The sequence below is a fragment of the Pelecanus crispus genome, chromosome 6 (genome assembly GCF_030463565.1).
Source record: "Pelecanus crispus isolate bPelCri1 chromosome 6, bPelCri1.pri, whole genome shotgun sequence".
NCBI lineage: Eukaryota > Metazoa > Chordata > Aves > Pelecaniformes > Pelecanidae > Pelecanus > Pelecanus crispus.
Genome location: NC_134648.1, coordinates 48,957,672 through 48,983,328, shown reverse-complemented (window position 1 = coordinate 48,983,328; position 25,657 = coordinate 48,957,672). Strand labels below are relative to the sequence as shown.

At 50.1% G+C, this 25,657-nt stretch overlaps 2 protein-coding genes across 4 annotated transcripts; both read left to right on the top strand.

Moving 5' to 3' along the window:
• The first annotated feature begins 177 nt into the window (after window positions 1–177).
• On the top strand, window positions 178–15,066 carry VIPAS39 (VPS33B interacting protein, apical-basolateral polarity regulator, spe-39 homolog). 3 transcript variants are annotated; one of them, XM_075712518.1, is made up of 20 exons: window positions 178–192; window positions 321–413; window positions 908–1,010; window positions 2,292–2,435; window positions 4,387–4,425; window positions 4,768–4,832; window positions 7,474–7,530; window positions 8,454–8,546; window positions 9,226–9,259; window positions 9,713–9,815; window positions 9,904–9,931; window positions 10,100–10,173; window positions 10,733–10,808; window positions 11,105–11,239; window positions 11,798–11,839; window positions 12,241–12,330; window positions 12,727–12,813; window positions 13,351–13,440; window positions 13,750–13,854; window positions 14,123–15,066. In XM_075712518.1, exons 2-20 carry the CDS (start codon window positions 321–323, stop codon window positions 14,141–14,143), a joined length of 1,479 nt encoding a protein of 492 aa, XP_075568633.1. In that variant the 5' UTR covers window positions 178–192; the 3' UTR covers window positions 14,144–15,066. The 3 variants fall into 3 exon arrangements, with proteins under 3 accessions (XP_075568633.1, XP_075568635.1, XP_075568634.1); XM_075712520.1 differs by lacking the exons at window positions 178–192; window positions 2,292–2,435 and having other exon boundaries at window positions 298–413; XM_075712519.1 differs by lacking the exons at window positions 178–192; window positions 13,750–13,854 and having other exon boundaries at window positions 298–413.
• A 1,536-nt stretch (window positions 15,067–16,602) lies between these two features.
• Window positions 16,603–24,197, top strand: NOXRED1 (NADP dependent oxidoreductase domain containing 1). Its single transcript, XM_075713047.1, is given in 7 exon segments — window positions 16,603–16,641; window positions 18,344–18,456; window positions 18,795–18,961; window positions 20,033–20,214; window positions 22,604–22,827; window positions 23,436–23,533; window positions 23,536–24,197. Coding segments are annotated over 7 exon segments (1,014 nt in total). The 3' UTR covers window positions 23,727–24,197.
• The last annotated feature ends 1,460 nt before the right edge of the window (window positions 24,198–25,657 follow it).

The window sequence follows — 25,657 nt, the reverse complement described above, 5'->3', positions numbered from 1 at the left end:
GTAGTCCGGCCCCTGTGGCCGCGCGGGGCACGCCGGTACTCGTAGTGCGCGAGCGGGGAAAGGCCGGGGCGGGCGGCGGCGGGGAGACTGCCCGTCCCGGCGTGCCCTGCGCGCAGCCGCCCTTCCGCCCCGCCCCGCCCCGCCGTGCCCTGCCGCTGGCGGTGCCTGGCGCGGGAGAGGAGGCGCGGGGAGGTGAGCGGGACCGGGGGGGGCGGCGGGGCCGGGGGGCGGCGGCGGCGGCGGCGGCGGCGGCGGCGGCGGTGGTGGTGATTCCCCTCAGGCAGCCGCTCCCCTCAGGCAGCCGCGCGGTGCCGTTGCAGATGAGCAGGGCGAGGGCGGACGAGGAGGAGTACTGGCACAGCTCCAAGTTCCGGGCCTTCACTTTCGACGACGAGGATGACGAGCTCTCACAGGTAGGGCCCGACCCCGCGGCCCGGCGTGAGACCCCGCCCCGGGCAGGCCCCTACCCCCCCGCTCCCGTGGCCGTCTCAGCCCAGGCCTCGGCCCCGCGCTTTGCTGAGGGTCTGTGCGTCGTGGGTGGGGTGGATGCTCGCCTCCCGCCCTGTGTGGAGGCCACCAAGGGCTCCCGTCTCGCCCCCCCCCCCCCAGTAGCCACTCCGAGATCTCATTAGGACCGTGGTTCCTCGCCCGTGCACCAAGCTGCACCTCCTGCGGGTTGAGCTGTCAGTGCCTGTGTAGGTGCCGGCGGCCTTTGGGTTCCCAGTGGCGAAGAAGGGCTGCTCTGTCTCCTGAGCACCTACAGACATAAAATACCTCCCCCGGAAGAGGAAGGGGAAGCCGAAGAAGCTGTATTCAGAGTTCTGAGGGAGATTGTTTGAAGGTAATAAGAAACAAAGTGCACTCTGCAACTGGTCGTCTTTATACAAGCTCTTTCTTTTGTCCATAGCTAAAGGAATCCAAACGGGCAGTGAATAGCCTTCGGGATATCGTTGATGATGATGATGACGACGACCTTGAGAGGGTCAGCTGGAGCGGAGAACCTGTGGGAAGTAAGTGCAGAAGTACTGCAAGTTATCCTTGAGACAGGGGGAGTGCTTAAGTCATGTTGTTTAGTTGAGGTCAGGAGTACTACTTGCTATCTAATCCTGTATATCTAATCTAATACTAGTCTCCTCCAGTCACATTGTGAGCTGCTTGATTTACCTGTGTGGATCCACTGAAAAGAGAGCACGCAGGAGCCTAAATTAGATAAAGGAGTGCAGACAAGTGGAGGGAATTCACTGTGGTTTTCCCAATATGCAGCCCAGCTTAGAGCAGATATTTTGGAGGTTATGGCTTGATATTCATTACCCTCAGCTGACCTGCAGGATTCTAGGTGATCATTTCCCTCACACTGCTGCCTGAAATGGCACCATTTAAAGTTCTCTGTGCTTTGTCCCCACAGCTCTTTAAGGAGATAGTCCAAGGTTTAGTGTGTGTTTATAGACTGACTCTTATGCTTGAAGTTTGAAAGGGAATTGTAAGAATTAAGCAAATGCATTTCTAGTGATGATGGGAGCAAGCTCATGACCCACACATGATACTGTCTGCTGCACTTTGGAGTTCATGACCCACAGAATATGTGGCACTTGCTAGCCAGTGCCAAACATTTGGATCACCCAGCGGACCTTCAAAGAGTCTGTTCTTCTTGTCCTGTGCTGTAGCTCCTCCCTCTAGTTCAGGCCATTTCTTTACCCACCCAAGGTCTCTACTTACTGGCTTTTTTGCTCTGTCACCCTGTCCTAAAATGTGTGTTGTGCAGCTGCATGAAAAGAAGGGAAAGCTGTGTCTCAAACAAGCAGGAGGGAGACACATGCATTGTTGCCAGCAGCATATGCCCATTGATAGCTGATGGCTGTTTCGTCTGTGTAGGAGGAAAACTATCTTAGTTTTCCAGTGTTCAGGAGGTATGCTCTTATGCTTCTGAAATTCGAGGTAAACCAGGGATTCTCTGTGTTGCTCTGCACCTTTAGAGCAAGGATTATGCTTTACTCTGTGCAACAACATATAAATTTTGGGTGGTCTATGCATTTTTTTTGTATAAGCCATAACCAGCTGTACAACATTGCTGAAATCAACCATTTCTGGACGACAACGCGCAACTGTTTAACAGGCAGTATTACACAAGACTGGGATTCTGTGCACTGCATCTACTTAGTGCTGAGGGTCAAAGTTATCAGGATGTGCTAGTGCAGAACTGACCAGGACACACTTGGTAATGTGCTGTAAGATCATTCTTCACAGACTGGTTTTCTCTTTGTCTGTTATAAATGACCTCTGTCTGCACATAGGTATCTCCTGGTCAATCAAAGAGACAGCCTCCAGCAGCACTAGCTCGCTGGAGGGACGAGACTCCAGCCTACAGAAGGGCTCTTCCTCCTATGCTGCTTTTCCCAAACAAGCTTCCTCCTACTCCCTAAGCAGCCTATTCAAAGGTGAGGTTCCTTATATACAATATGGACAAATGCATTTTCCCTCAAGAGTGTTAAGGGGCAATTGTGTTACCTTATGTAAATTGTTTTCTCTTAAGGGTATTGCAAAACAGGGAAGCTCTGATCTCTCCTCAGTGTGAGAGTGTATCTCTCACTGGTCAGAAATTGGAGACTGTCTTGTGCAGAAGATCACTTGCTCTTGTGGTATGGGAGGGGGCTTTGGAGAGTATGGCTTCTTAAAAGCCAGGTTCCACAGAACAGCAAGTAGAGCACAGCATTGTACAACAATCCGTTTCTATAAAATCATAGAACCGTTTAGGTTGGAAAAGACCTTTAAGATCATCAAGTCCAACCGTTAACCTAACACTACCAAGTCCACCACGAAACCAATTAAGGGTAGAGTAATAATTAATTTCATGTTTCCTGGCTTGGTGGCTGGATTATTTTTTAATGAAAGTAAAGCTAGACTAGAAAAAAGGTTGGAAGGGACCTCTAAGATCATCAGTCAAACCGTCAACCCAACACCACCATTTCCACTAAACCATGTCCTGAAGTGCCATGTCTACCTGTTTTTTGAACACTTCCAGGGATGGTGACTCCACCACCTCTCTGGGTAGTCTGTTCCAATACTTGACCACTCTTTCAGTAAAGAAATTTTTCCTAATATCCAATCTAAACTTCCCCTGATGCAACTTGATGCCACTTCCTGTCATCCCATCGCTAGTTACTTGGGAGGAGAGACAAACACCCACCTCACTACAACCTCCTTTCAGGTAGTTGTAGAGAGCGATAAGGTCTCCCCTCAGCCTCCTCTTCTCTAGGCTAAAAAACCCCAGTTCCCTCAGCCGCTCCTCATAAGACTTGCTCTCTAGACCCTTCACCAGCTTTGTTGCCCTTCTCTGGACGTGCTCCAGCATCAACATGTCCTTCTCGTACTGAGGGGCCCAAAACTGCACACAGTATTTGAGGTGCAGTGTCACCAGTGCCGAGTACAGGGGGATGATCACTTCCCTGCTCCTGCTGGCCACACTATTTCTGATACAAGCCAGGATGCTGTTGGCCTTCTTGGCCACCTGGGCACACTGCTGGCTCATGTTCAGCCAGCTGTCAGCCAACACCCCCAGGTCCTTTTCAGCCAGGCAGCTTTCCAGCCACTCTTCCCCAAGCCTGTAGAGTTGCATGGGGTTGTTGTGACCCAAGTGCAGGACCCGACATTTGGCCTTGTTGAATCTCATATGGTGGAAAAGAGCAGGCTACAAAGGGACTGGCTTGACCCATGTGGCCCTCATTTGATCTTCAGTACTGTAGAGAAGACAGGTTGATTATCCTTTATTTGGAGCTCAGCTGGCTGCTGTTGATCTTAGAGTTGGTTCAGCAAACACATGGTAGCAACAGTGGTAGCATAGCTGGTTGTGGGGAGAACTGTGCAGCAGGCCATGGGGAGACTTACACAGCTTGCAAGAGTTCAGCTGTGTTGTCTCACTGTCGGACAACAAACCAGCTTTTACTTTGTCTCTCTTTCTCTGGGGTGGTTTTTTTACTCTCAACTTTGATAATACAGTGATAATGAAAGGCATCCAAAGTGCAGCCCTGGTGAATGAAGCTGTCCATGTTGCCATGGCCTAAGCAGTGCTGTGTGTCTTAGCCTCTGCTCTGCAGGTAGATTAGTGAATTCAGGCTCTCTAACCTCTCCTGGCCTCAGCAACAAGAGGGCAGATAGGGCTGTGGTGTGATACGGTTTGTGATGCCACAGACAACTTCAAAGCCTTAGGCTGCAAGCAGGCGAGCCCCAGCTATGCCCTATGCCGGTGTAGTGTGAATCACTGTACAGAGTGGCCTGTTCTACAGTGGCATGCCTGCACCACACTGGCTTGCCATCTAGGCTTGTGTTCCCTCTGCAAGAGATGTTGCTGGTGAAGAGACAGTCTCTCAGGAGTGTTTGTTTTGATTTCAGGACGAAACAAACTTCCAAGTTTCCAGTCCCTTTCAGATGGTAAGTTTTGAATCTCTGCCTCATTTTGGGAGGGGTGCAGATTTACATAAACCAAAGCATTTCCAAAAAAAGGGAAGTGTCATCTTCCTTGTGTTGCAGAAAGGGAAACTGAATCATGGGTTGTCTGAAAGTCATTCAGCAAAGAAACGAAAGAGTTGGCATGATCGTTTGGGGTAATCTGCTTACATACAGCTGATGACTGTTAGGTTTAGAGCAACTTTGTATTGCCATTTGGTGCTTGAGTTTGAGTCTTCTACCACGAAAACCAAGAAAAGGGTGGTTTTGGAAATGGGCACGAATCAGGATTTTGATGTGCTACTCAGCTTTGCCTTTCCCTCTCAGCCCTCTCTGACACAGGAGTTAAAAACTACGCCCCAGAGCTGCGCAGACCGAAAGCTGAGTACAAGGTGAGCCGCCTGTGTTTGTAGTGTGCTGAGATCAGAGTAGTGCCAGGAGAACTTCCTACTCTATTGGTTTCATGGGAAATGATTAATTGCTATTTCAGACAACAGAGGGCAACGCAGGGGATAGGACAGGGAGCTGAAAAACGCAGCCTCACAGTAATTTAGGTATTCTCTGCTTTTGCTCAGAAGTAGGGAGTTTTGCTGGGGGTCTTAGTTACTCCTGCTCCTAATGAATGGCCCAGCAGTGTTTGTGAAAAGGATTTCTAAATAGTGCTTTGCCTGTAAGCTGCTTTCATGCTGGGTCAGATGAATTGGCAACACATGTGCTTTTTAAATTTTTTAAATCTAAAGGCTTCTAAATTTCTTGTTCATGAATCTCTGTGACAGCACAGAGGGAGTTACACAGAGTTCCAGTTGGCAGGAATGTTCTTCTCCCAGATAGGCAGTGTTAGGTGTTGCAGAATCTAGTGGATTTTGGGACTGGGTAGATTCCTCCTACTAGGTGTGAGGTTGTGGTTCCGCGTCCCCAGGTCCAGCCAGTAACAGGACCAAACACATACTCCCAACAGATAGAGACATGCACAATACTGACACAGCTGCCCACACAGATTAACACAGACAGAAACCAATGCCTTTACCAACAGATACATAAACACACAACACTCAAGCCTGATCCTGAGCCTCCTTTTTGTCTGACCAGGATTGGATTCCAGTAGTAGAACATACACACACTCTATGGGTCTCTCCAGTAGCTGGTCGTAGATGTCCACTTTGCTTTCCAGCTTAATCCCAGACCCCAGTCTCCTCCAGTTGCTGGCATCTGGACCCTGAGCCCCCAGTGTTCCTGGTCCCATTCTGGTTCCTAGTACTCAGATTGCTTATTCTACTCACTGGTTGGTTGAGCTTGAAGTTCACTAGCGTTCATGCAAACACATACACTTGGAATAGAGAGCCCACCCACACAGAAGGTGGTTAAATATAGAATTTAATGAGAATATAAGAGAGACTGCAGTGATCCGTTGCAGGGCTCAGTCAGACAGGCATGCTAACTAGCCACTTGTTTAAACTTGGCTGGCACCCCATGGCCCCTTTTCCTTCTGTTTTCCCATGCCTGTTCCTGCCCAATTCATTTTGATCCCTCCCTCTCCCTGCTTTTTGTCTTTCCCATAAACTTCCATAACAAGCCTGACACATTTACACAACCCTCTTAAAACATCCCAGGATTCTCTTTCCCCTGCATTTATACGAAGTCCTGTGCCTCTTTAGGGTTGCATGGTGTTTGGGGAAGTTTCTTTGGTTTACTTCTCTTGGAGGGTTTTACCCAATGGATAATGACCTAATCTGTCTCATTTGATGGTGACAAGGAGTGGCCAAGTCAGTGTGCTCAGATTGTACTGATTGGGTTACTGGGTTTTCTCCACCTGTCCTTGGCCATCTGATCCTCACCAGGTTGGTGTGTTTATGTTGATTAGCCATTAATCACATAACCTAACAGGCTGCTCTTCCTGAAAGCACAGCAGGAGAAATAAGTGTGCTCTGTCCCGTCCCGTCCCGTCCCGTCCCGTCCCTGCAGAGGCAGTGAAGCAGGAAGAAGGGCTGTACAGCTCCTTAAAAGCAGACAGGAGTATCCTAAGTGAGGTGGAACAAGGAAGAGAAAGTTTTGAACCAGTGTTCTGACAGTGACAGGCTGAGGAGCTGCGTCTGGCCAGAGGTGCTGGAGGGAACTCTGGTGCTTAGGACATTTGACTATACATTGACTTGAGAGGCTCATGTGCAGTGGTCCCCTAATAGGACTGGGTCAGCCTTTTTTTCCTTTAGATTTGGGCTTTCGGTAAATCTTCAATGAATTTAAAATTCAGTGTCCTCAGAGCTAGTTCTGGTTACTCCCTTTCTCTGGTTCTTTTGAGGCAGAAGGCTGAATTACAACTGCTGGCTTGAGTGCCTCACAAAGACTTAGATGCCTTCTTGGAGTCTGAGTTCAGGAGTGGCTCAGGCCACTGCCACTTTTTATCCAGTGCTTCCAGATCGTAGTGTTTGTAGGCTGCAGGGGAAGAGCTTGGGTCATTGCCACAGCTGTAGCATATTACCTTAAGATGGTACAGGCTTCAGTGCTCTTGTCACATTGTACTAGTCCCTGTGCGACTCCCCAGGCACTTGCCTGAGGCTGTTGTCCCTGCGTTCTCCGCACTGCTGTAGAAGGCTCACCAGCGAAGTCTGTCTGAATTGTAACAAGAAACTGGCTCCTTCCCCCTCAGTTTTGGGTTTGTCAGTTTTGCATGTATTTTGTTTGTCCTTTTGAAAGCAACACTGGAGCTTTAATTTGCAAGGAGGACAACCTGTTGAAATGCACTTCTTATAAAGGATATGATGATGGACCTTACTGAGGCAATAGAAAGACTCTGTGTTAACATCTGAGCCTCTAGTTTCCCTCCCCACCAGCATGCAGAGTCCGAGTGCCCAGCATCTGCACCTGAACACTGTAGGGACACAGCCTACTAACAACCCCCCTGGAGCAGCTGAACGATAAGTCTGAGAAGCTACACATGGGCCATCACTCTGATCCAGCACAAGTGGAAAGCAGCTTCAGGACTGGTGGCGTGATCTGGCCTCTTGAGGCTCAAGAGCTCTACTTTTCTTGTGGCAGGATTACAGCAGTGATTGGAGCCCCAAAGATACAGTCAGGCGAATGCAGAGGGGCAAGGTAAGGACTTTCCACTCCCACCTGCTTGCAAGAGATGGAGGGTGGGTGGTCCTAAACTGCTTTACACTTCCCTATGCTCCTGGCTGTTCTGGGAGCAGGGAGGGGATCCATGTTGCTTGCAGTACCTAGCAGGGATGGTGCTCTGCCTGTCTGCTGCTTTGTCAGGTGGCAGTGCTGGGATCACACTAGCTCAGGAGCAGGAGGAGACCTTCAGGGTTTTGTTGTGTTGCTTACTTGAGTCGTCCCCTCAGCTAGGCTCTGACAGAAGGTATCTGTACTGCTGTGTCCCTCCTACCCCTTCTGCTCTCTGGGGCTGGGTTTATGGAAAAAAAACAAGGATGTGGGGTTTTACTTCCTTTCTTAGTTGGTGGCAAATGGAAGGAGGAAGACAGAAGCAGTCTTGGTTACACTGGAGCTGGAATCTTAGTCTCAGCTGTCTCAGTTTGCAGTGAGCACACAGGGAGCTTGTGGTTTTACTCTGCACGTGTCTCCTCAAAGGCTGAGGTGAATTAAAGGCTGAGAGAGGCCACAATTGTGGGGTAAGAAGAAGGGAGGAAGAGTCTTACAACTGTACTTTTCTGGTCTCCTCTGTGGAAGGGGGCATGCAGAGTTCCCTCCTCCTGTCAGGGCTGGTGGTTTGTGGTGTGCGGGGAAGTTTTGCCTTGTTACAAGGGTGTTTGTGCTGAATGTACAATGTCTGCTGTCCTAGCCTGGGCAGTAATGAGGGCTAACTCTGCAACCCCTGTGGACAGATTCCCAGGGATCATGCGGCACGTGGTTTCAGCTAAATGAGAAGTTCTCTACTGGTTGGGAGGGCAGTTATTCATGTTCATGGGGGAAGAATAGGTAGTACCTTGGGGGTTGGTTCAGCCTGGGGATTGTCTGATGTCCCATATGCCTACTTATACCTCTTCTATCTCCAGGTCTGCTCTCTAGAGAGATTTCGCTCCCTGCAGGACAAGCTGGTGCTCTTGGATGAAGCTGTGGCAGGGCACGATGGGAATGTCATTACAGCTGTGAGTCCTGCTGGGGCCATATAGGGCTGGGACTTCCTGGGTAACCCCACAGAGGGTGCTTGTGTGAATGCAGTCAGTTGGCCACCTAATCTTGCAAGATGGGGAGTTGTTCTTTACTTAAAACCAATAAGTTACTGAAAAGTGTTGAAGCTTAAGACTGGGAAGTTCCATATCCCTGCTGACTTTCCTGCCACTCTGCAGAATTCATGTCAGGTTAATAACAAGGAACCTGATCCTTCAGCCTTACAGATCTTTGCAGCAACTTCTTGAAGGCTGAGGTTTAATCTGCTTGTTGCAGCTCAAAATTTTTGAGTGGCCTCTCCAGTTTATCTGGCTTCGAAAGCATCAGGCAGCAAATGGGACTGTGTCAGAGCTTCCCTCATCCAGGTCTTTTAAGCCCTTGGATCTCTCATGGAAAGATTTTTCTTTGTAAATCTTGGTCTCATTTATTTATGCTCCAGAGTAGGAGCTTAGGCAGGCATCCAGGCAGCTGTGGCTCTGGCTCACTGCTTGTCCTGCGTCTAGTGGGTAGCGGAATTCACAACAGTGCTGTAAGAGCTCTGTCTTCAGACGTCCTTTGCAAAAGCTTCCCCAGGCCTTGACAAGTTTGCTGTCTGTCTGTCTTAATTCTGGTGAAGGCTGACCTGGTCAGCTGAGAGCTGCCTCTTTGTGCTCACAGGTCCTGATATTCCTGAAACGGACGCTAAGGAGAGGTAAGTGTGACTGGGGCCAGGGTTTCTATAGCGTGTTTCAGTTAAGGGCAGAGGGGCTAATTCTTTCACTGAGTGCAAGTCACAAAGAGAGCATTTGGGGTATTGCTACTTTACTTAGCATGAAATATTTTTGCAGCAAGTATAACATGGGAGGGGGGATGGTGATGCCTACAAAGGCCCCTGGGGAGGAGCTTTAAGCAGTGGTAGGTGGTAGTGGTGATGGGGTGAACGAAAATGAACCTGTAGGGGTAGCGCACTGCTGTGAATTCAGCTGGCAGCCTAGTGAATGGGCCTTTCTCCTGTGTTCTAACCTCCAAGACTGTGCTTTGAGATGGGATAAGGTGGTTGAATCCTGCCAGTGGCTTGCAACTCTATGTACCATGCTTAGCCCCTTCTGGCTTGGTAGTGGTAATTTACTTTACCAAACTGTATGTCTATCTCTCTCTCCTGTAGAGATCTTGTTTCGGGAACTGGAGGTGCGGCAGGTGGCCTTGAGTCATCTGATCCATTTCCTCAAAGAGACGGGTGAGCAGAAGTTGCTTCTGGATCTACTCAGGTGAGGCTCTTGCCCAGCCTTGTGGCAGGGCTGAGCACGCTTCTAGGAACCTGCCTCCAAGTTAATGCTTGCTCATGCCCTTTTGCAGGTTCCTAGACAGGACTGAAGAAGTTGCTGTGAGTATTCCCAGGAGCAGAAGCTCCCTTTCCTCAGTGAAGAGGGAGTGTAGTGGGCAGGGGGAGGCTGGCTGCAGGGTGTCTGGTAGTCAGGCAAGAGCTTTGCATCCCCATTTTGCCCTCTGGGGTCCTGTGAACAGACTGTGCTTCTTTTCCCTCTCCCTCCAGCTGTCCCAGTACCGGGAGCATTTGAACATCCAGGATGTAGAAAAAAGGAGGGAATTTCTGAAAGGTTGCATTGGGTAAGAAAAAATGGAAGAGGGTAGGAGGGATGTGGGTGCTTCACAGAAGGTGGTAGTAAAGCAAATTAGACCTCTGTCCCAATGCCACAGCTTATGTAGTTTGAGAGCTGATGTTGGTTTTGCCTCAGTGGGAGTGGGGTGTTGTGGACACCACATAGACCAGAGAGGAAGAATTTGTGCTGATCGCTAGTCCAGCAGCTTTTGCTGCTTACTTGGGGACAAAGATGTTTCAGGGACCTTCTGATCATTGACCCTTCAGGTTGTGAAGGATGAAAGCTTGGGGCCCTGAGCACTTGAGGAAATTGGTAACATCAGCTTCAGGTTGTTCTGAGAGATGCCACATAACTTTTCCTTCTCTGGAGCCTGTCTAGGAGAGAGCCAGTTGGAGATGGCAGCAGGGCAGGAGCTTGAGTACCCACTAGCCACTCAGGCTGGGAAGAATGGGAGGTGTTCCCCGCATCTCTGTCTGTGGGGAGCATGTTTGGTAGATAAGAGCATCCTTGTAAGTGTACTGTGTTAAGAGCTGTTGACAGTGTCTCCTTCCTCCACATCTGGCCAGGCTGCCATTTTCAGCTGAGGATACCTCCCACGTCCAAGACCATTATACCCTGTTGGAGCGACAGATCATAATTGAGGTATGAAAGCTTCCCTGCTGGTCAGGAGATGACTGGGACTAGCTGTGAGATCTCTGTCTGTCCCTAACCTAGACCACTTTCAATCTAACCAGCCTGCCCTGGCTAGTGTAGGTTAACTGCTTTCTAAGCTGCTGTGCCAGGCACATGTGTGAAATACCAGACTTGAGACTTCATGTCGTGTTGAGGCTGTGCTTGTGCATTGCTATCACAACACCTTCCCCAGGTCTCTACCCTGCAGCTAGGTCAGGCAGTTGCCCTGGCTCATGTTCACCCTCTCTGACTTCCTGTTTCCGCAGGCCAATGATCGGCACTTGGAGACAGGTGGGCAGTCAGAGATATTTCGGAAATATCCTCGCAAGGCTTCAATTCTCAACATGCCACTAGTGACCACCCTCTTCTATTCCTGTTTCTACCACTACACAGAGGCGGAGGTGAGGATGATGCGGGAGAAGAGAAGGGTTACATCTCATCCCTGTAGCCTTCAATATGTGGGGTGGTTAAGCTGGAGCATATTAAGGAAGGAGGGGGAGGGATCTCATATTTCATCCCTCAGAGAGACCTACAGGAACCCAGCTCCCCTTGTCTATCTGGGACCAGTTTGGAGTTTTCTTTTGTGCTCTAAGATGGGACATTCAACCTGGGACAGCCTGTCAGGGAGTTGCCTCCTAGAAACCACTGTCTTTTACTTCTGACTCGAGGGAGCCAAAATTGGCCCTTAATTCCATGAGGCTGAAGTGTGTGATACTGGTCTTGGAAGCACTGGAGGTGCACCAGTTGAGGATGTAGGGGAAACCAAACCAGAGAGCTAATGGGGTGGGATAGTTGCTCTCTTCTGCCTGCTGTTTCCTCCTGTGGCACTGACATGAGCAAAAAGCAGTAAAAACTTCAGGACGTTCACCCTGTGTAAGGCAAATACCTTACAGCAGGTGACTGAACCTCTCCCATGGCCTGCCCTGCTGAGTTTGCACTGACTTGTCTGCTGTCTCTAGGGAACGTTCAGCAGCCCGACCAACCTGAAGAAAACATTTAAGGTACGTGAATCTCCTGCTGTTGTGGCAGCACTAGCTGAAAATGTGGGCAGCCAAATTGTATTTAGCGAGGCGGGTGGGTAGGAGGAGTTTGAGGGGCTCAGCACTGAGATAGGAAAGGGGGGCATGGCATCTGCCTTGAGCAGGGCCATTCTGGAGGCTCAGAAAGGTGAGTGGGAGTCATATGGAGACTTTCACTGGGTGCACCCTGGCTGCAGCAGCACCTGCAAATCCCCACCTCTTGCTCTCTGCAGTGCTGGCCCTGGCATCAGGCAGCATCTCACCTCCTTGCCTGGCTGTTGGTGTGGGTCCTGACAGGACTGGGGGCAGATGCCATTCCCGTCCAGCCCACACCGGCCTTCTGAGCTGTGCTAGTGCTCTGACTGCAGCTTTCTGCCTTGTAGATTCCTGATAAGCAGTATGTGCTGACTGCCCTGGCTGCCCGTGCCAAGCTGCGAGCCTGGGATGATGTGGATGCTCTCTTCACCACCAAGGTGAGCTGCGGAAAGCCTTGCTGGGGACTCAATTCCAAGTACTGGTATCTACGACTGAAAGCTGGTTTGTTCTGGAGTTACTGGACCGACTGGTTTTATTTTGGGAGAGCCCAGCACCTCTGCTGCAGGGTGCTGCACTGTGTTCCTCCTCTCCCTGCCTAAGACCTCTGCTGGGCCTGGCTTGGCTGCAGCAACAAGGTCAGAGAAGGGGGCTGCCCTCGTGCTCTGTTACCAAAAGGTTCACAGCCAACCTGCGCCCAGCCACTGCGTGAAGGGCTCTACCAGTGGTGCATGTGGCAGCTGGTGGCATACGTTGCTGGCACTGGGGAAAAACATTTTCTTGTGGCTGGAGGGATTGCCCTTTAGGATTACCATAGGGTTTGGCTCTCATTTCAGAACTGGCTGGGCTACACCAAGAAGAAGGCACCTATTGGCTTCCACCGGGTGGTGGAGATCTTGCAGAGGAACAATGCTCCTGTGCAGGTGAGCAAGGAAGTGCTGCTTATGTCCTCCTGTTCTTTGTTGGGATTTGGGGTGTGAATGATTCCTCAAGTGAGCTGCTTCCTAGCTGGGAGTGGGAGAACAGCTTGCCAAGCTGCTGGCTCTGCCAGGTTGGTGCAGCACTCAGCTGAGCGACCCATGCATCAACAGGAAGTGTGGGTGCTAGTGAGGGCTGGTCCTAGGTCTGACTGCAAGAGGGACAGCGGGCCTAGAGTTGTCTGGGAGCTCCCTCCCCACATTGTGTTGCTACCTTTGTTTGCTACATTAACTTTTTTTATGCTTAATCTGGCTGGCAATGGTTAACCTGATCCATAGGAACAAGGTAGCCTGGGACTCTGAGCTTTGTAAGCAAAGCTTTACTGCCTCTGGCGTCCTGAGCAGTCTTGTCCTGGTCGCTTTTTGCCTTGAGAAGGGGTCAAGTCTGTGTGACCCCCTCTGAAAGGTTTTGTGACTGTGTTGAAAGAATGAGGCAGGAGGTACCTGCAGAAGGGAGCTGAGACACGCTTCCTTCTCTCACAGGTGCTGCAGGAGTATGTGCGCCTGGTGGAGGATGTGGAGACACGGTTGAACCTCGCCACCAAATACAAGTGCCATGATGTTGTCATTGAGGTAGGTCCCTGCTGCGTGTGTGAAGAGATGGGACAAGAGCCTGCTTTTCCTCCCTAGCGTTCCTGTGCTCTGCCATGTGCCACTGCTGTCATGTGCCTGGTGGGGTTTGTTTACCCCTGTGGCCTGGGAGCAGTGATAATGGTTCCCAGTGAGCCAGGAGAGTGGCTCCGAGCGCTTGCGCTGTGGAATTGTGCTGTGGTGGGAACTTGAGGGAGGATTGAAGAGTTGCCCTGCTCATCTACAGGGCACCATCTAACTGTGGAAGTGTCCTTTTCACTCAGCTGGGTGCTGGTTTTGCTGTTTGTCTAGACATACAGGGATCTAAAGGATCGCATCCAGCTGACAGCATATAAATGCAAGGTGGAGCGAGGCTCTGCAGAAGAAGAGAAGATAAACAGCATTCTCAACAACATGGTAAGAAATGTCTACTCTTTCTTCCAGAGACTCTCATCAGAAATGGCTGTAGATTAGGTGTAAGGGCATGGCCATCCTACATACTTATCCCTGCTGCGAAGCTAATCTTATGTTTGGGGTTGCATTCAGTGTAGGAATGAAGGGTGAAACCGATAAATGGCACCCTCTGGCCATAGTTGTCCTTGTCAGGGACTGAGACTCACTAACTTGGCCCCCGAGGGATCTGTGTTCAGCACTGACGTTAGTCATGTCTCGTTCTCTCTTTTAGCAAATCCGATGGAAGAACTGAGCACCTGTGAAGCAGCCTGCTTGGCCGTTGCCTTGCCAGTGAAAGAGGAAACTGCAAAACCCAGTCCAGTGCCAACAGAGCAACTCTGTTACTATTCATTGCATGATCAGCGTTCGTCAGTGACAGTGGGTGCTTGTGGGACAGTGGCATTCAGGCTGGTTGAAGGCAGCTGCTCCAATGTAGCCAGCAAAACCATGGTACTGATCCACCAGGGTTGATTCTTTTTGGAATCTGATTCTCTTTGACTTGGCTGTAAGCCAGGCATCATTTTGTTTATGGAGGGAAGTTGCTGGGCACAGCAAGGTTACATCTGCTTTGGGTGGTGCCTGGGCTTATTCTCGCAAGAGGAGCAGGTCGGTCACGCTCATGGGTCTCTCCACCAGACAGTGCTGATCAGTCCTTGTAACACTCAAGCTGGCTTGGGCATCACCAGTCGTGGCTGTGGCTGGAGTAAAGCCTAGTGGACTGTGTTCTCCCTGCATCAAGGGTGTGTTGGGGGAAAGGACCAGCCGCACCTTAAAGCGTGTTGGTTTTTTTTGGTTGGTTGGTTGGTTGGTTTTTTTGGTTGGTTTGTTCTGGCTCACCCTAGGAAAAGAGGTGTTGTATGAACTCCTGCAGAGAGCCAGGACAGCAGTCTCTGCCAGTATCCTTGTGCTGGCACTCTGCAGCTCTTAGAAGATCCCTTTATCAGGGAAGAACAGGCACGTAGTGTGGAGCTGGTCAGAGCCCTGCTGGGTTGGATGGAGAGCAAGGACCCTTCTCAGTTAGCACAAACCTGCTGGCCCCAGCAGCTCTTTTCTCTGAGAGTGTTATGCCAGGAAGGATGGAATTGCACTTTCTCAGAAACACAACTCCTCAGGCAACTGCTGGCTTCATCCTTCCAGACCTCACTTCAATTCCTTAAATAAAGCCGTCTCTTTCTCCCTTGGACGTTTATTTCCTTCCCACACTGAGCACTTTGTCACTCTGTGTGCTAATCCTGAGCAATTTATCACACCTCCTACAAAGTGAGTATGCGGGGTCTTCTTTCATGTCCTGAGAAGCACAGTGCGTGTCACCATGGAGTTGGCTTTGCTTGCAGCAGTATCTCATTTCACACCTTCAGTGCCATCAGCATGGATGAATTAATTTTAATGTTGTAGGAGAGTTTGCTGCCACAGGAGTGGTCACACAAAGGTGAAGGTTATGAGTAGCGATGCACCAGTCTGAGGGCAGGTTTGGGTTCCAGCCTCCCTCTGCACTGTGCACTCTCCATTTTTTTCTTTTGGTGTTTGGGCTTTTTTCTCACAGAATTGTTTAGGTTGGAAGGGACCTCTTGGTCATCTAGTCCAGTGCTGCTCAAGCAGGGCCACCTGGAACAGGCAGACCAGGACTGTGTTTATTTGGGTTTTCGGTATCTCCGCAGGTGGAGATGACTCAGCTTCTCTGGGCAACATATTCCTGAATTTGACCACCCTCACAGTAAAAAGGTGTTTTCTTGTCTTCAGATGGACTCTCGCATTTCAGTTTGTGCCCACTGCCTCGTGCCATCACTGGACACTGCTGAAAAGAGTCTGGGTCCCTTTTCTTCATTCCCTCTCGTCAGATGCTTACCAACACGCATTGATAAGATCCCCCCAGAGCCTTCTCCAGGTTGAAAGTCTAGCTCTTGGCCTCTCCTCATACAAGAGATGCTCCAGTCCCTTAGTCATCTTAGTGGTCCTTTGCTGGGCTCTCTCCATTATGTCCATGTCTCTTTTGTACTGAGGAGCCCAGAACTGGACGTGGCACTCTGGATTTAGAGAGGAAGGATCACCCTCCTTAACCTGCTGGCAACGTTCATCCTAAGGCAACCCAGGATGCTGTTGGCTAGGGTAAGGGTTGCTGCCAGGCTCTCCCACATGCCCCAGGCCAGGATGTTGCTTGGTGTTAGGAGTTGGAACTGTGTCACGGGTTGGGATTTATGCCAAGGAGCAACAGGAGAAGCTGAACATACCCTTGGAGGAATCTGATGAAGCCATAAAATAAATCTTCGCAGCTGTATTCTCCAAGCATGGGTCCTGGATGCCTCTCTTGTGGTAGGACCAATGATACATCTGTGTAAGGAAATGTGTAAGTCCAGCAGCAGAGTCGTGATCTGGCTGTGCCTCCCGATGCCCTGACCTCAGTGTGCAGTTTGCAGTGCTTCTGACCTGTGGGTATTGGCACTGCCCACGTCCCAAGCAAAGCGGGACCACTTGTGACAGAAAATGCTGATGTGCCACCTGCGATGGGGTTAGTGATTTAGTTGTTCCTCACACCTCTATACCACAAGCTGGGTATCAGCTTTATGAGCACCTTCCAGAGCACCAGGATACTGTAGCTGGTGTGTCTGATTGATCGTGCGTGGTGCATCAGGGAACGTTTGTCTATAAAGCAGCATTTGGGAGCCCCAACAGTTATTCCTGGGTTCCTCTGAGGCCACAGCTCACAGGCTACCCATGACTACTCTGTGTGGGCAGGAAGAGGAGGATTTCCAGGTAAATGTGTCCTATGGCTGCAGAGGATGGGGTTTATGTAAGTAGTAAACCTAAAATTACTGTAGAGCTGGTGGTTTTGGTTGGATTTTTTTTTTTTTTTTTTAGCAATGTGGTAGGCACTGCCCAGCTAATGTGGATGATTTTGGGACAGCCTCAGTGGGATACATTTCCTCTTTAGTGCCTGTCCTAGGCCCTATGTACTTTTGGCATGTGTTTGCTTTTAGGCAGCCTAGTCCAGCTGATGAAATAGATCATGGATAGAATGAAGGTAGCAAAATTCTTCTTTTTTTTGCTTCCTTTGGAAAATTAACCCATCTGCCCCCACTAGAGAGGCCAATCTTCTTCTGGTTGAGAGCACCTTTTCCACATGGACATGTGTGGGCAGGAGCTGGCATAGAGACATGTTCGACCCCTGCCCCTAGTTTTTTCATGCTAACCTAGCTGCTGTCTCTCAGGGTGGCACAGCTGTACCCAGTAGAAAAAAACTGACTGCTGCAGTGAAGGTGGTCCTCTCCCATGATTGATTTCTGCTTTCTTCTGTGCTCTGTGGGATGCTGTGGTGGCTCTGGAAAAGCCCACACTCCCAGCTTCCCCGGGTGAAAGCATGCGATTCTCCGATAACCAGGCACTCGTTGAGGCAGCGGCAGTGCCCAGGCTGGGCTGGCTGGGGGCCCCCAGGGGTCTGGGCTCGCTGCCCGCGCAGGTAGGGCTGGTGCCTGCCACACCATTGGGGGACAGGGACCAGGACAGAGCCTGAGCAGGTGGAAACTTGGGGCCCTCATTCAGGCCACCCTCATTCCTCACAATGACTACAGTGCCATGCACACCAGTGGGCTGTGGGTGGTGAACAGTGCAAGACAGGACTCCAACCGCTTGCGATGGGGCGTGGGGTCATTTTTGTCCCTGATGAGCTTGGCTGAGGGTGTTTCAGCTCAATTGGTGTCTCTCACCCTGTGGGAGCTGTACCTGAGTTGGGTGAACTGCAGAGCACCTTAGGGAACGGGCCAGTTTTCACCTCTCTCCATCTCCAGTGCAGGTTTGTGATACACTGTGGCGTGCTCTGTGTTCCATCAGTGGACACAAGTAATTCAGATAGCTCAGCAGTGTCCTGCTCTGGCCAAGAGCACTGTACATTTGCTTCCTCACTGTCAGTAAAATGTGCTGGCTGGGTGACCTAGTCATGTCAGGGAGAAACCTTGATGTGCCAAGCTCTTCCCAAATGACTGCATCTTTAGGGAGCTAAAACGTGACACAGGCACATCACTGATTGTTCTGGTGTTGGTCTAAACAGCATGAATGTGTCACTGGGAGGACTGAGAAAGGTGGGTGGTCTCTGTAGGGAGTTTCTTGTGTGGTTCACACCAGCTCTGTATGAAGTTAAGCATTATATAGGTATTCCTACACAATACTACTGTTTGTTAGCTTTTTATCCAGTTCTGCATGGTTAAAAACTCACCTACTGTTTATACCCACACTTGTTGGTTATTGAACATCTGCATTTGTATAAACTCTGTGCTAGTCTGACATCCAAAACTAGTCCAAATCACTTGGACTAGTTTTCCCCTGAGAAAACCAGGGAATGGAGATTGTTTCTAGCACGAAGTCAGGGTTTCATCCCAGAAACCTTGCAGTGCCCAACGCTTGTGACTTGTTCCTGCCACTAGTCTATATGATTTATAATGAGCCAGTCGTCCTCCACTAGCATGTGCTGCCCTGTGTCCCTTCTCAGCAGCAGCCTCTGCTGTCACTAGTCTATCCTCCTCATGCTGACTTGTCCCTAAGCTTGGCCATCGTGTGGGTTGATGTGTCTGCCAGGTATCAGCTCTTACCTGCTGAGCTGCTTTACAGTTAGTGGCCAGTTTGCCTCAGCATGGGTGGTGTGTTTTGGGATGGGGACGCCATGCTCCCTGGGGTCTAGTCCCAAGCCCCATGGATGCTGTGCATGCCAGGCTGCAGCTATCAGCCTCTGCCTCTCTGGCAATCCCCTTGGAGAGCAGGGGCATGAGTTGGGCTGGATGCAAGGAGTGCAGTTGGGATGTGCTATCCGGACACATGGCATGGGACCCTTCCTGGAAGGGTAGGACCACACGTGGTCTGGGGAAACCGTGGCTCGTGCTGGGCTGATGCCAGCTTCTCCACTTCCCCTGGCAAAGCGGGACTGAGAAAGGTTTGCCAACTTCCCTGGGGGACAGCCACGGCCTGAAGGGTGGGATTATTGGTGGGGGCCACCTTGGGAAGCAGCTGGCCCGAGCACTCCTGACGCTGAGCTGGGCTTCGTGCCCCAGTATCCATGTTTCCACCAGACACCCTGAAAGCCTGGGTGAGTGCTCCCCAGTCTGGGCCTGGAAGTGGGACTGCACTTATGTGGACTTTTAACTGCACTTTTTTCATAGCACTTCAGGCAGGATTCACTAAATAATGTTCTTCTGCCAAAAATATTGAAGGTATGGAAACTCCAGGTTTTTTATTGGGAAGCAGAGGATGCTGTTGTAGAAAAGATCTTTGTTTGGAAACCCGCTGTCCACCAAACATTAATTTAGTTGTTTGGGTTTTTTTACCAGTCCCATCTGAGAACGCTGTTCTTTGAATGCTGGCTAGTGTAAGGCCTGTTTTAGTTTAGTCCCCCCCCATTTTTGTGGCTCTTCAAGATTTTCCTTGTCACTTGCCAACAGCCTGGTCAGTGACTGAGACTCCAGGTTGTTAAATATTCACCCAACAGAGAAAACATCTCCCCACATGAGCGGCAGTGCTGAAACAGAGACGTCCCTCTTCTTGTTTCATGGCTGCAGGGTCAGTTGTAGCAGACAAGCTTCTCGCTGGGCTCTGAACACCCAGCCAGGAGAGGGGATCAGCCTGCAGCATTACAGCAACTGTTTGCATACAAACTGTCAACTGCCCCATAAACTCTTATATAAAACAAGACAAGTGGGGGGAACAGTCCTCCAGGGAGATGCTTGGAACAATAAAATCCTCTTTCTAATCATCTCAGGGCAGAGAGGAAGCAGGGATTATTAAATGGCTTTTTATAGGTCTTGAAAACTAGCCAGATCCCAAGGCTCGGCTGTTTCAGCTAAAGGCTTTAAATCAGCCTGCATGAACTGTGGCCAGGCAGCTGAGCTCTCTGCACGTTTATTCCTGGCAGAGAGGCTGCCTGCTCTGTGTCACTCTCCTGCTGCCTTTTGCCATGTAGGAACGGTGATGGGCAGCAGCCAAAGTCCCTCTGTGCCACTTTGGGCAGGCAGCCAGCGGTCCCAGCCTGGGAGCGGTGGTTTGTGTTTCACCTGCACGTGGCAGAGCACAGGTAACTGCGCTGCCAGTGCCCAGAGGTGCTGGTTGGTCACCTGTGCTCATTCTGTGGGCTCTTGTGTCCCTTTCCCCTTGCTTACTGCAGCAGATCTGCAGAAGCAGGGGCTCACATGCTTTTACGACAACGCTCAGCTGGTGGCCTGGGCAGACGTTGAGTTCCTCTGCTGCCTCCAGTCACACGTGCCGTCCGTCTGCTCCATCGTTCAGCCTGCCATCCAGACACCCTGAATTGTGTACAGCCTCGTCACTGCCATCCCTCTCCTCAGGTAAAATGGACCACGTCATTTCAGAGCCTGGACGCGCTGCCATCATTTGGGACCTCACAGGGCAAGCACAGCATGCGTGCTCTGGCCAAGCTGGAGCTGTGCAGGAACACAGCTCTTATTGCCTCTCACAATTTTATTGTGAAATGTCATTGCAAACCTTGTCATGGTTGGTCACTTCCCCAAGTCCCCAACTGTTGAAGTCACGGGAACACTTTAGAGTTTCAGCTTTCTGTTTGTCTACAGGAAGTTGTAGACTTCGTGGCTATAAACCTGAAAACATGATCAAAAGGAGTCAAGGGAGCTCCAGATCAAACACAATGCTGGCATTACACTCCGCAGGGCCTCAGATTATCGCTGCAAGATAACCTGTTGTGAGACAGCGCAGGAAACGAAGTGCAAAGCAGCCGCCTGCGGTCTCCACGGTCGAAAAAGCAAACCCAGTGCATCGTGTTTCACTTCAAGCTGCTGCCGCAGTCCTCCCAAGGGCTCTGAGTGCAGGGGTATGGCTTGTACCCCTTGCTCCTGACCCCTGAGGGTGCCCAGCCCCTGCAGTCAGGCCAGTCCTGGCCTTCTGCTGAGGTGACCAGTAAGGGGCCAAACGTGACGCTGCTCTTCATGCTATGGGTGAGGCTGTTTACTAGTAAAAGGTTTGCAGATCCTGCAAAGGATAACTGCTTCCTCCTCACCAGCTAAACCTGGTTTCTCCCCTATCAGCTAAACCTGGGTGATGGTGGCTGTTGATTGCAGGGCTGAGGGAGGGCAGACAAGTAGTGGGGATCCAGGAGGCGAGGCGAGGAGAGACCTTGTTTGATGGACTCTGCCTGCAGTGGGGAGGGACCTGGACCTCGATACATTCCTGTGCTGCTGCAGTTGTGGTACAACCTATGTGCACTGGGGGAGAAAGTGCAAGGGATGATTTTTACACACACACACCCTTTTTTTTTTTTTTTTTTTTTTTTTTAAAAAAAAGGCCACTACATGGCAAAATTAACAATCCTACTGTGGCCATCTCTCCTTTGGCAGTGTTAAGGCCCATGGATTGACTTGAACACAAGGCAGTGAGGGTCCATCAGATAGGAAGAACCTTTCTAGCTGGTTAAGATGGCTATTGGAAAGGAGTCATTACAAGAAACGTTAATGGGATGAATCCCAGCCACTGTTGACTCAGCCACGGATGGTGCAGTGGGATATTCCCTGCGGCTCCCTCCGAGTTTCCCTCACGCAGGCCCTTAAAACCCCACGATCCCACCCGTGCTGCGCGGCCACCGCCGGCTCCGGGCGCCTGCTCCGCCGCAGCGCAGCCCGGGCTCCGCAGGAGCATCCCGGGGCTCTCCCGGAGCATCCCCTCGCTCTCCCGGTACGCCCGTTTCGGCTGCCCCGGCTCGCAGGCCGAAGCAAGCCCTTTGCTGCAGTGCCACCGTGAGGCCGCAGGACCCGCGCCCCGGCCGGAGCGGGGGCGATGAGCGGGGCGGAGGGGACAGTCCCGGCGCCGCGGCGAGGCCCCGCTGCTCTGCAGGCAAGGCGCCCCTGCGTTCCCGAGGTAAAAGCTCTCTTTTTGCTTCAACTTGGTAGCAGTTCTTCTGAGGAGCTGCGCTCGGTGGTTCCCCTGCCTGTATGATTGAAGGCTGGGACTGAGCTGGCGATGAGTTTGTTAGGAGTGAGGTGTGGGGAAGAAAACCCTCCTAGAGAAATCCTGCCACTGTACAGCTAAAGCTGGAGTGGAAATAGCGTGCGTGGAAAGGGGTAGTCGTGCACGAGAAGTGGATGGGCAAAATGAGGCAGTACGTGTCTCCTTCACCAGTTTCTCCTGGGGGTCACCCTGTCTTCCAGGAGCACTGCTTTCCGTGTACCTGCCACCAGTTTCTAAAGAGCCAGCGCTTCCCTTTGCGAAACAATAGCAGCTGTGAGGCTAAGTCAGTGAGCAGGAGCCGAGATATACTTTTCAAGCACAAACATGGTCCAAAACCTTTTTCTCTCCCCTCAGGCACACCTTCTATTTCCAAGGACACGCTGTTCCTACTGCCAGCTGCTACCTCTGTCCATCGCAATTTCATTATATGCTTCTATATGCGCTTCTAATTCCTGCGTTTCTGAGCTCTTAAAAGCAGCTACAGTGCTCATCATGGCTGAATGGTTCCATGACTTTAGGTGCAGCCTGTAAAGGATCCCTGTTTACTCGATGAGAATGAGCTACAGAAAATACAAGCTATACTAGACTTATTACTATTAATTTCAGCATCCCTCACCTAAAATGATCCTAGGTCAGAGGTTTCAAATACACCAGCTCTGATTGCTTGCCAGTGCAATGCTTCGCGGGAGTGGGAGATGTGAATATCTCTTCACACCTGTGTGCACACTGGTAACTGACATTTGATTTTGTTTGTCCTGCAGGGAAAATAAGAGTCAATGCTGACTGGCTGGCGGGCGTTTTCTGTGCAGCCCTGAACAGCAGCACATGGCAGAGCCTGCCTCACCAGAAGGTACTGAAATTATTCAGTGACCGCTGTTTTCCTGAATGCTGCCCCATCTGCACAGAGCAGAAAACTTCCTGCCCACAGTTCGTGTGCAAGAGTTTTGTCAGCAAAGGTTTTGCCTCTTCAGTGACTCAAGAGGAGTAGGTAAAGGGTTGAATGCTGAGGTACTGCTTGTCCAGGCTTCCTCTTTGCTCTGAAACTTGCCTCATCCCACAGCTGAAGCATGGGCTGTCTTGTTGGGTTGGAAGGTGTCTTGCCCTTAGGACCACATACCTGCCAGGGAAGATTGCCTTAGATGATCTATTAGCGATACAAGACCTGGACTATCTGACTGAGTTATTTTGTCCCTGGTTCCTGCTTGGCTCCTTATCAGGGTTGTCTGAAGCCACTGATCATGACTGGGGCATTGGATGCAGAAAAAAAAATTCCTATGGGAATATCTAGAGAGGACAGTTCTTACAGGTAATGAACTTATGGTAGCTCATGGACTAGACTATTGGGGATGTTAAGTCAGGGGAACACCGCCTGCTTGTGCAGGATTGTTCTAGAGCCATTAGACTCCGTTTTGCTCCGCATGGCAGAGTAATGCCTGGAACACTTCAGATTCAAGTCTCTGAGTCTGTTTCTCAAACACCCGAGAAAGCGACTCATAGTCCGACACTGAAGAAAACCATTATTTTTAAATTATTAGCAAGCTGCTTCGGCCTGTTATTGCCCATAAAAGTTTCCACTTGTTTTCACTTCCCAGAACCTTCCCCTGGTTTGACCTGACAGCTACACAACTGAGAGAGTCTCCCTTTAGCCAGCTGCTAAAAAAGAGTGAGCTTATCCGGTGCCATCTTGCTCTATATACCAGGCATCCTTTGGAGACTGGCCTACAAAGCAATGTGGGCTGATCAGCACCAAGACAACTCTTACTTTGGCTGCAGTGGAGCCTGCTGTGATGCTGGATGACAAGTCTCCATTCTCCACAGCTGCTTCTGACATTTTCTCAGAAATTCCAGAGGAAACTACTGACTATGATTCTAAATCCTCGTAAACTATAATGAAGCCCATGGCAGAATGCTTTGCTGAGATCTCATCTCAACCCCCTCATGGGACTGAGGGGTGCAAGAACCAACACTGTTCACTCTTGGAGTCTTTAAAATATGCCAGCCAATAACCCTATGTACACATTTGGTTCTACAAGTTTCACTCTCTAGACTGCTCAGCAAACTTGCTTCTCCCTGGCTGCCTGAGTCTTCCTTTATTTTGGTCTGAATTTGCTTATTGCATAGTCATCTTGGCCTATGAACTGCTTCAGTTTCACTGGGTTTCCGTTGAAGTTTCAATAGAAAACTTAATTGCAAACCCAAATGACAGTTATTTTGTACTGGCTACAGCTTTGGCATAAATAACTAAACAGGACTGGGCAAGTCTTTTTTTTTTTTTTTTTTTAGTTTTTACATGGGGGATCTCAAAGAAGCCGTTGATGCCAGACAAAACAGTAATGATTTAGTCAGGAGCACTCTTTCTGTTGAGCCAGGCTTTAATCAGCACTTATTCATACTTCCTTGCTGGTGATAATGCACCCCACCACCACCCCAGACTACATGATATTTGTTTCAAGGGAAAGGGAGGTAACTGGATATTCTGTCCAAATCCACCCAGGACAAAGCATTTTTTATTCCCTAAATTCTCTAGTTCAGCTTGCAGTATTCTCTTATACTTCCTGCCATCATCCATCATGTGTTTCAGTACTGTTTACTATGATAAACCACTGCCTGGTTTTGCCTCACAGGAAATAATTTCTGTGGGGAGGCCAGGGATTAGTTGTGCATGTTGTAACTAGGCCCCTTGCTTAATTGTGATCACCAACAGCAGCTGGCACCACACCTGTCTACCAGTTACCATATATGCTATTTATCTTACATCTGGGCTTTACAGTGAGCACAGTCTGCAGACACTAAAGCCTGGGAGAAATCTATTCACTTGAGCTGCAGGGAAGTTGTTATCTATCACTGGTAATTAAAATACATCTATGATTGGGTTTTGGTCTTTTTAATCAACTGCGAAGCAGAAGTGACAGACAGACAGTGGTACAGTCCGATTTGCTTAGTTCCTGGAAACAAAGGATTGCAGAAAAGAGCGAATGTGGGGATATGTTTACCGTCATCAAATGGCTAAGAGCTGCAATGGCCTTTTCTATAATTGGGAGAAGGCGGAAATGTACCTCCTTGAACAAACTGCTAGGTAATAAGGGTATATTCTGCAGTCCCTGCTGGGCTTCTTACAAAGGTGGAAGTGCAGTGCAAGTCCCTAATCCTGCCTCTGGGTGCCCTGCGATCCAGGGAGAGCATCTGCTTCTACCCCAACCTGGGCTTGTTGCAAAGGAGGGACTGTAGAATAGGGCTCCAGTCCTGCTTCTTGGATAAACTGTGAGAAAGTGAGGGCATCTGCTTTCTTTCCTGATCGGGACTTTCGCTCCAGGAAGAGACCCATGTTGTCTCTGTATGGGAGGGCAATGGATCTGTTGAAGAGAGGCTCGTCAATCCCCAGCAACTCTTGCACGTGTCGTGAAATCTCCTGAAATACAAGACAAAATACCAGAAATTCTCATTTCACAGGGCAGCAGCTAATACCATTCATTCTGTGTCAGAGCAGCAGGAAAAAGAACTGAATTTCTGAATTTTGGAACAGTTGCAACTCCAGAGGGATCTGAACCCATGAGCCCCGTGTGACATTGTAAAAGCAGAGCAGACCGCTCATTCTCTGGATTTACTGTGGGGGATGGCATTACACCGGGTCTCTTAGTGGCACAAATAGCTCTGCTTTCCTCTTTGCACTTGCAGAACAAACAAGTTATGGGTGAATGAGCTGGAGTCTACTCTGCGTAATGCAAAACCGTTGTTTGCTAAGTTATGTTGTCAACAACAGAGTCTATACACAGGTGTAAAAACTGAAAAAAGGAGGTGTAAAAACTGATTAAAC

Bases quoted from the DNA above. Each gene is read 5' to 3' on its own strand.
- VIPAS39 (XM_075712518.1), top strand. From the start codon at position 321: ATGAGCAGGGCGAGGGCGGACGAGGAGGAGTACTGGCACAGCTCCAAG. The intron at 2,436-4,386 runs GTGAGGTTCCTT...TTTTGATTTCAG, and splicing joins CCTAAGCAGCCTATTCAAAG to GACGAAACAAACTTCCAAGT. The intron at 9,260-9,712 runs GTAAGTGTGACT...TCTCTCCTGTAG, and splicing joins GAAACGGACGCTAAGGAGAG to AGATCTTGTTTCGGGAACTG.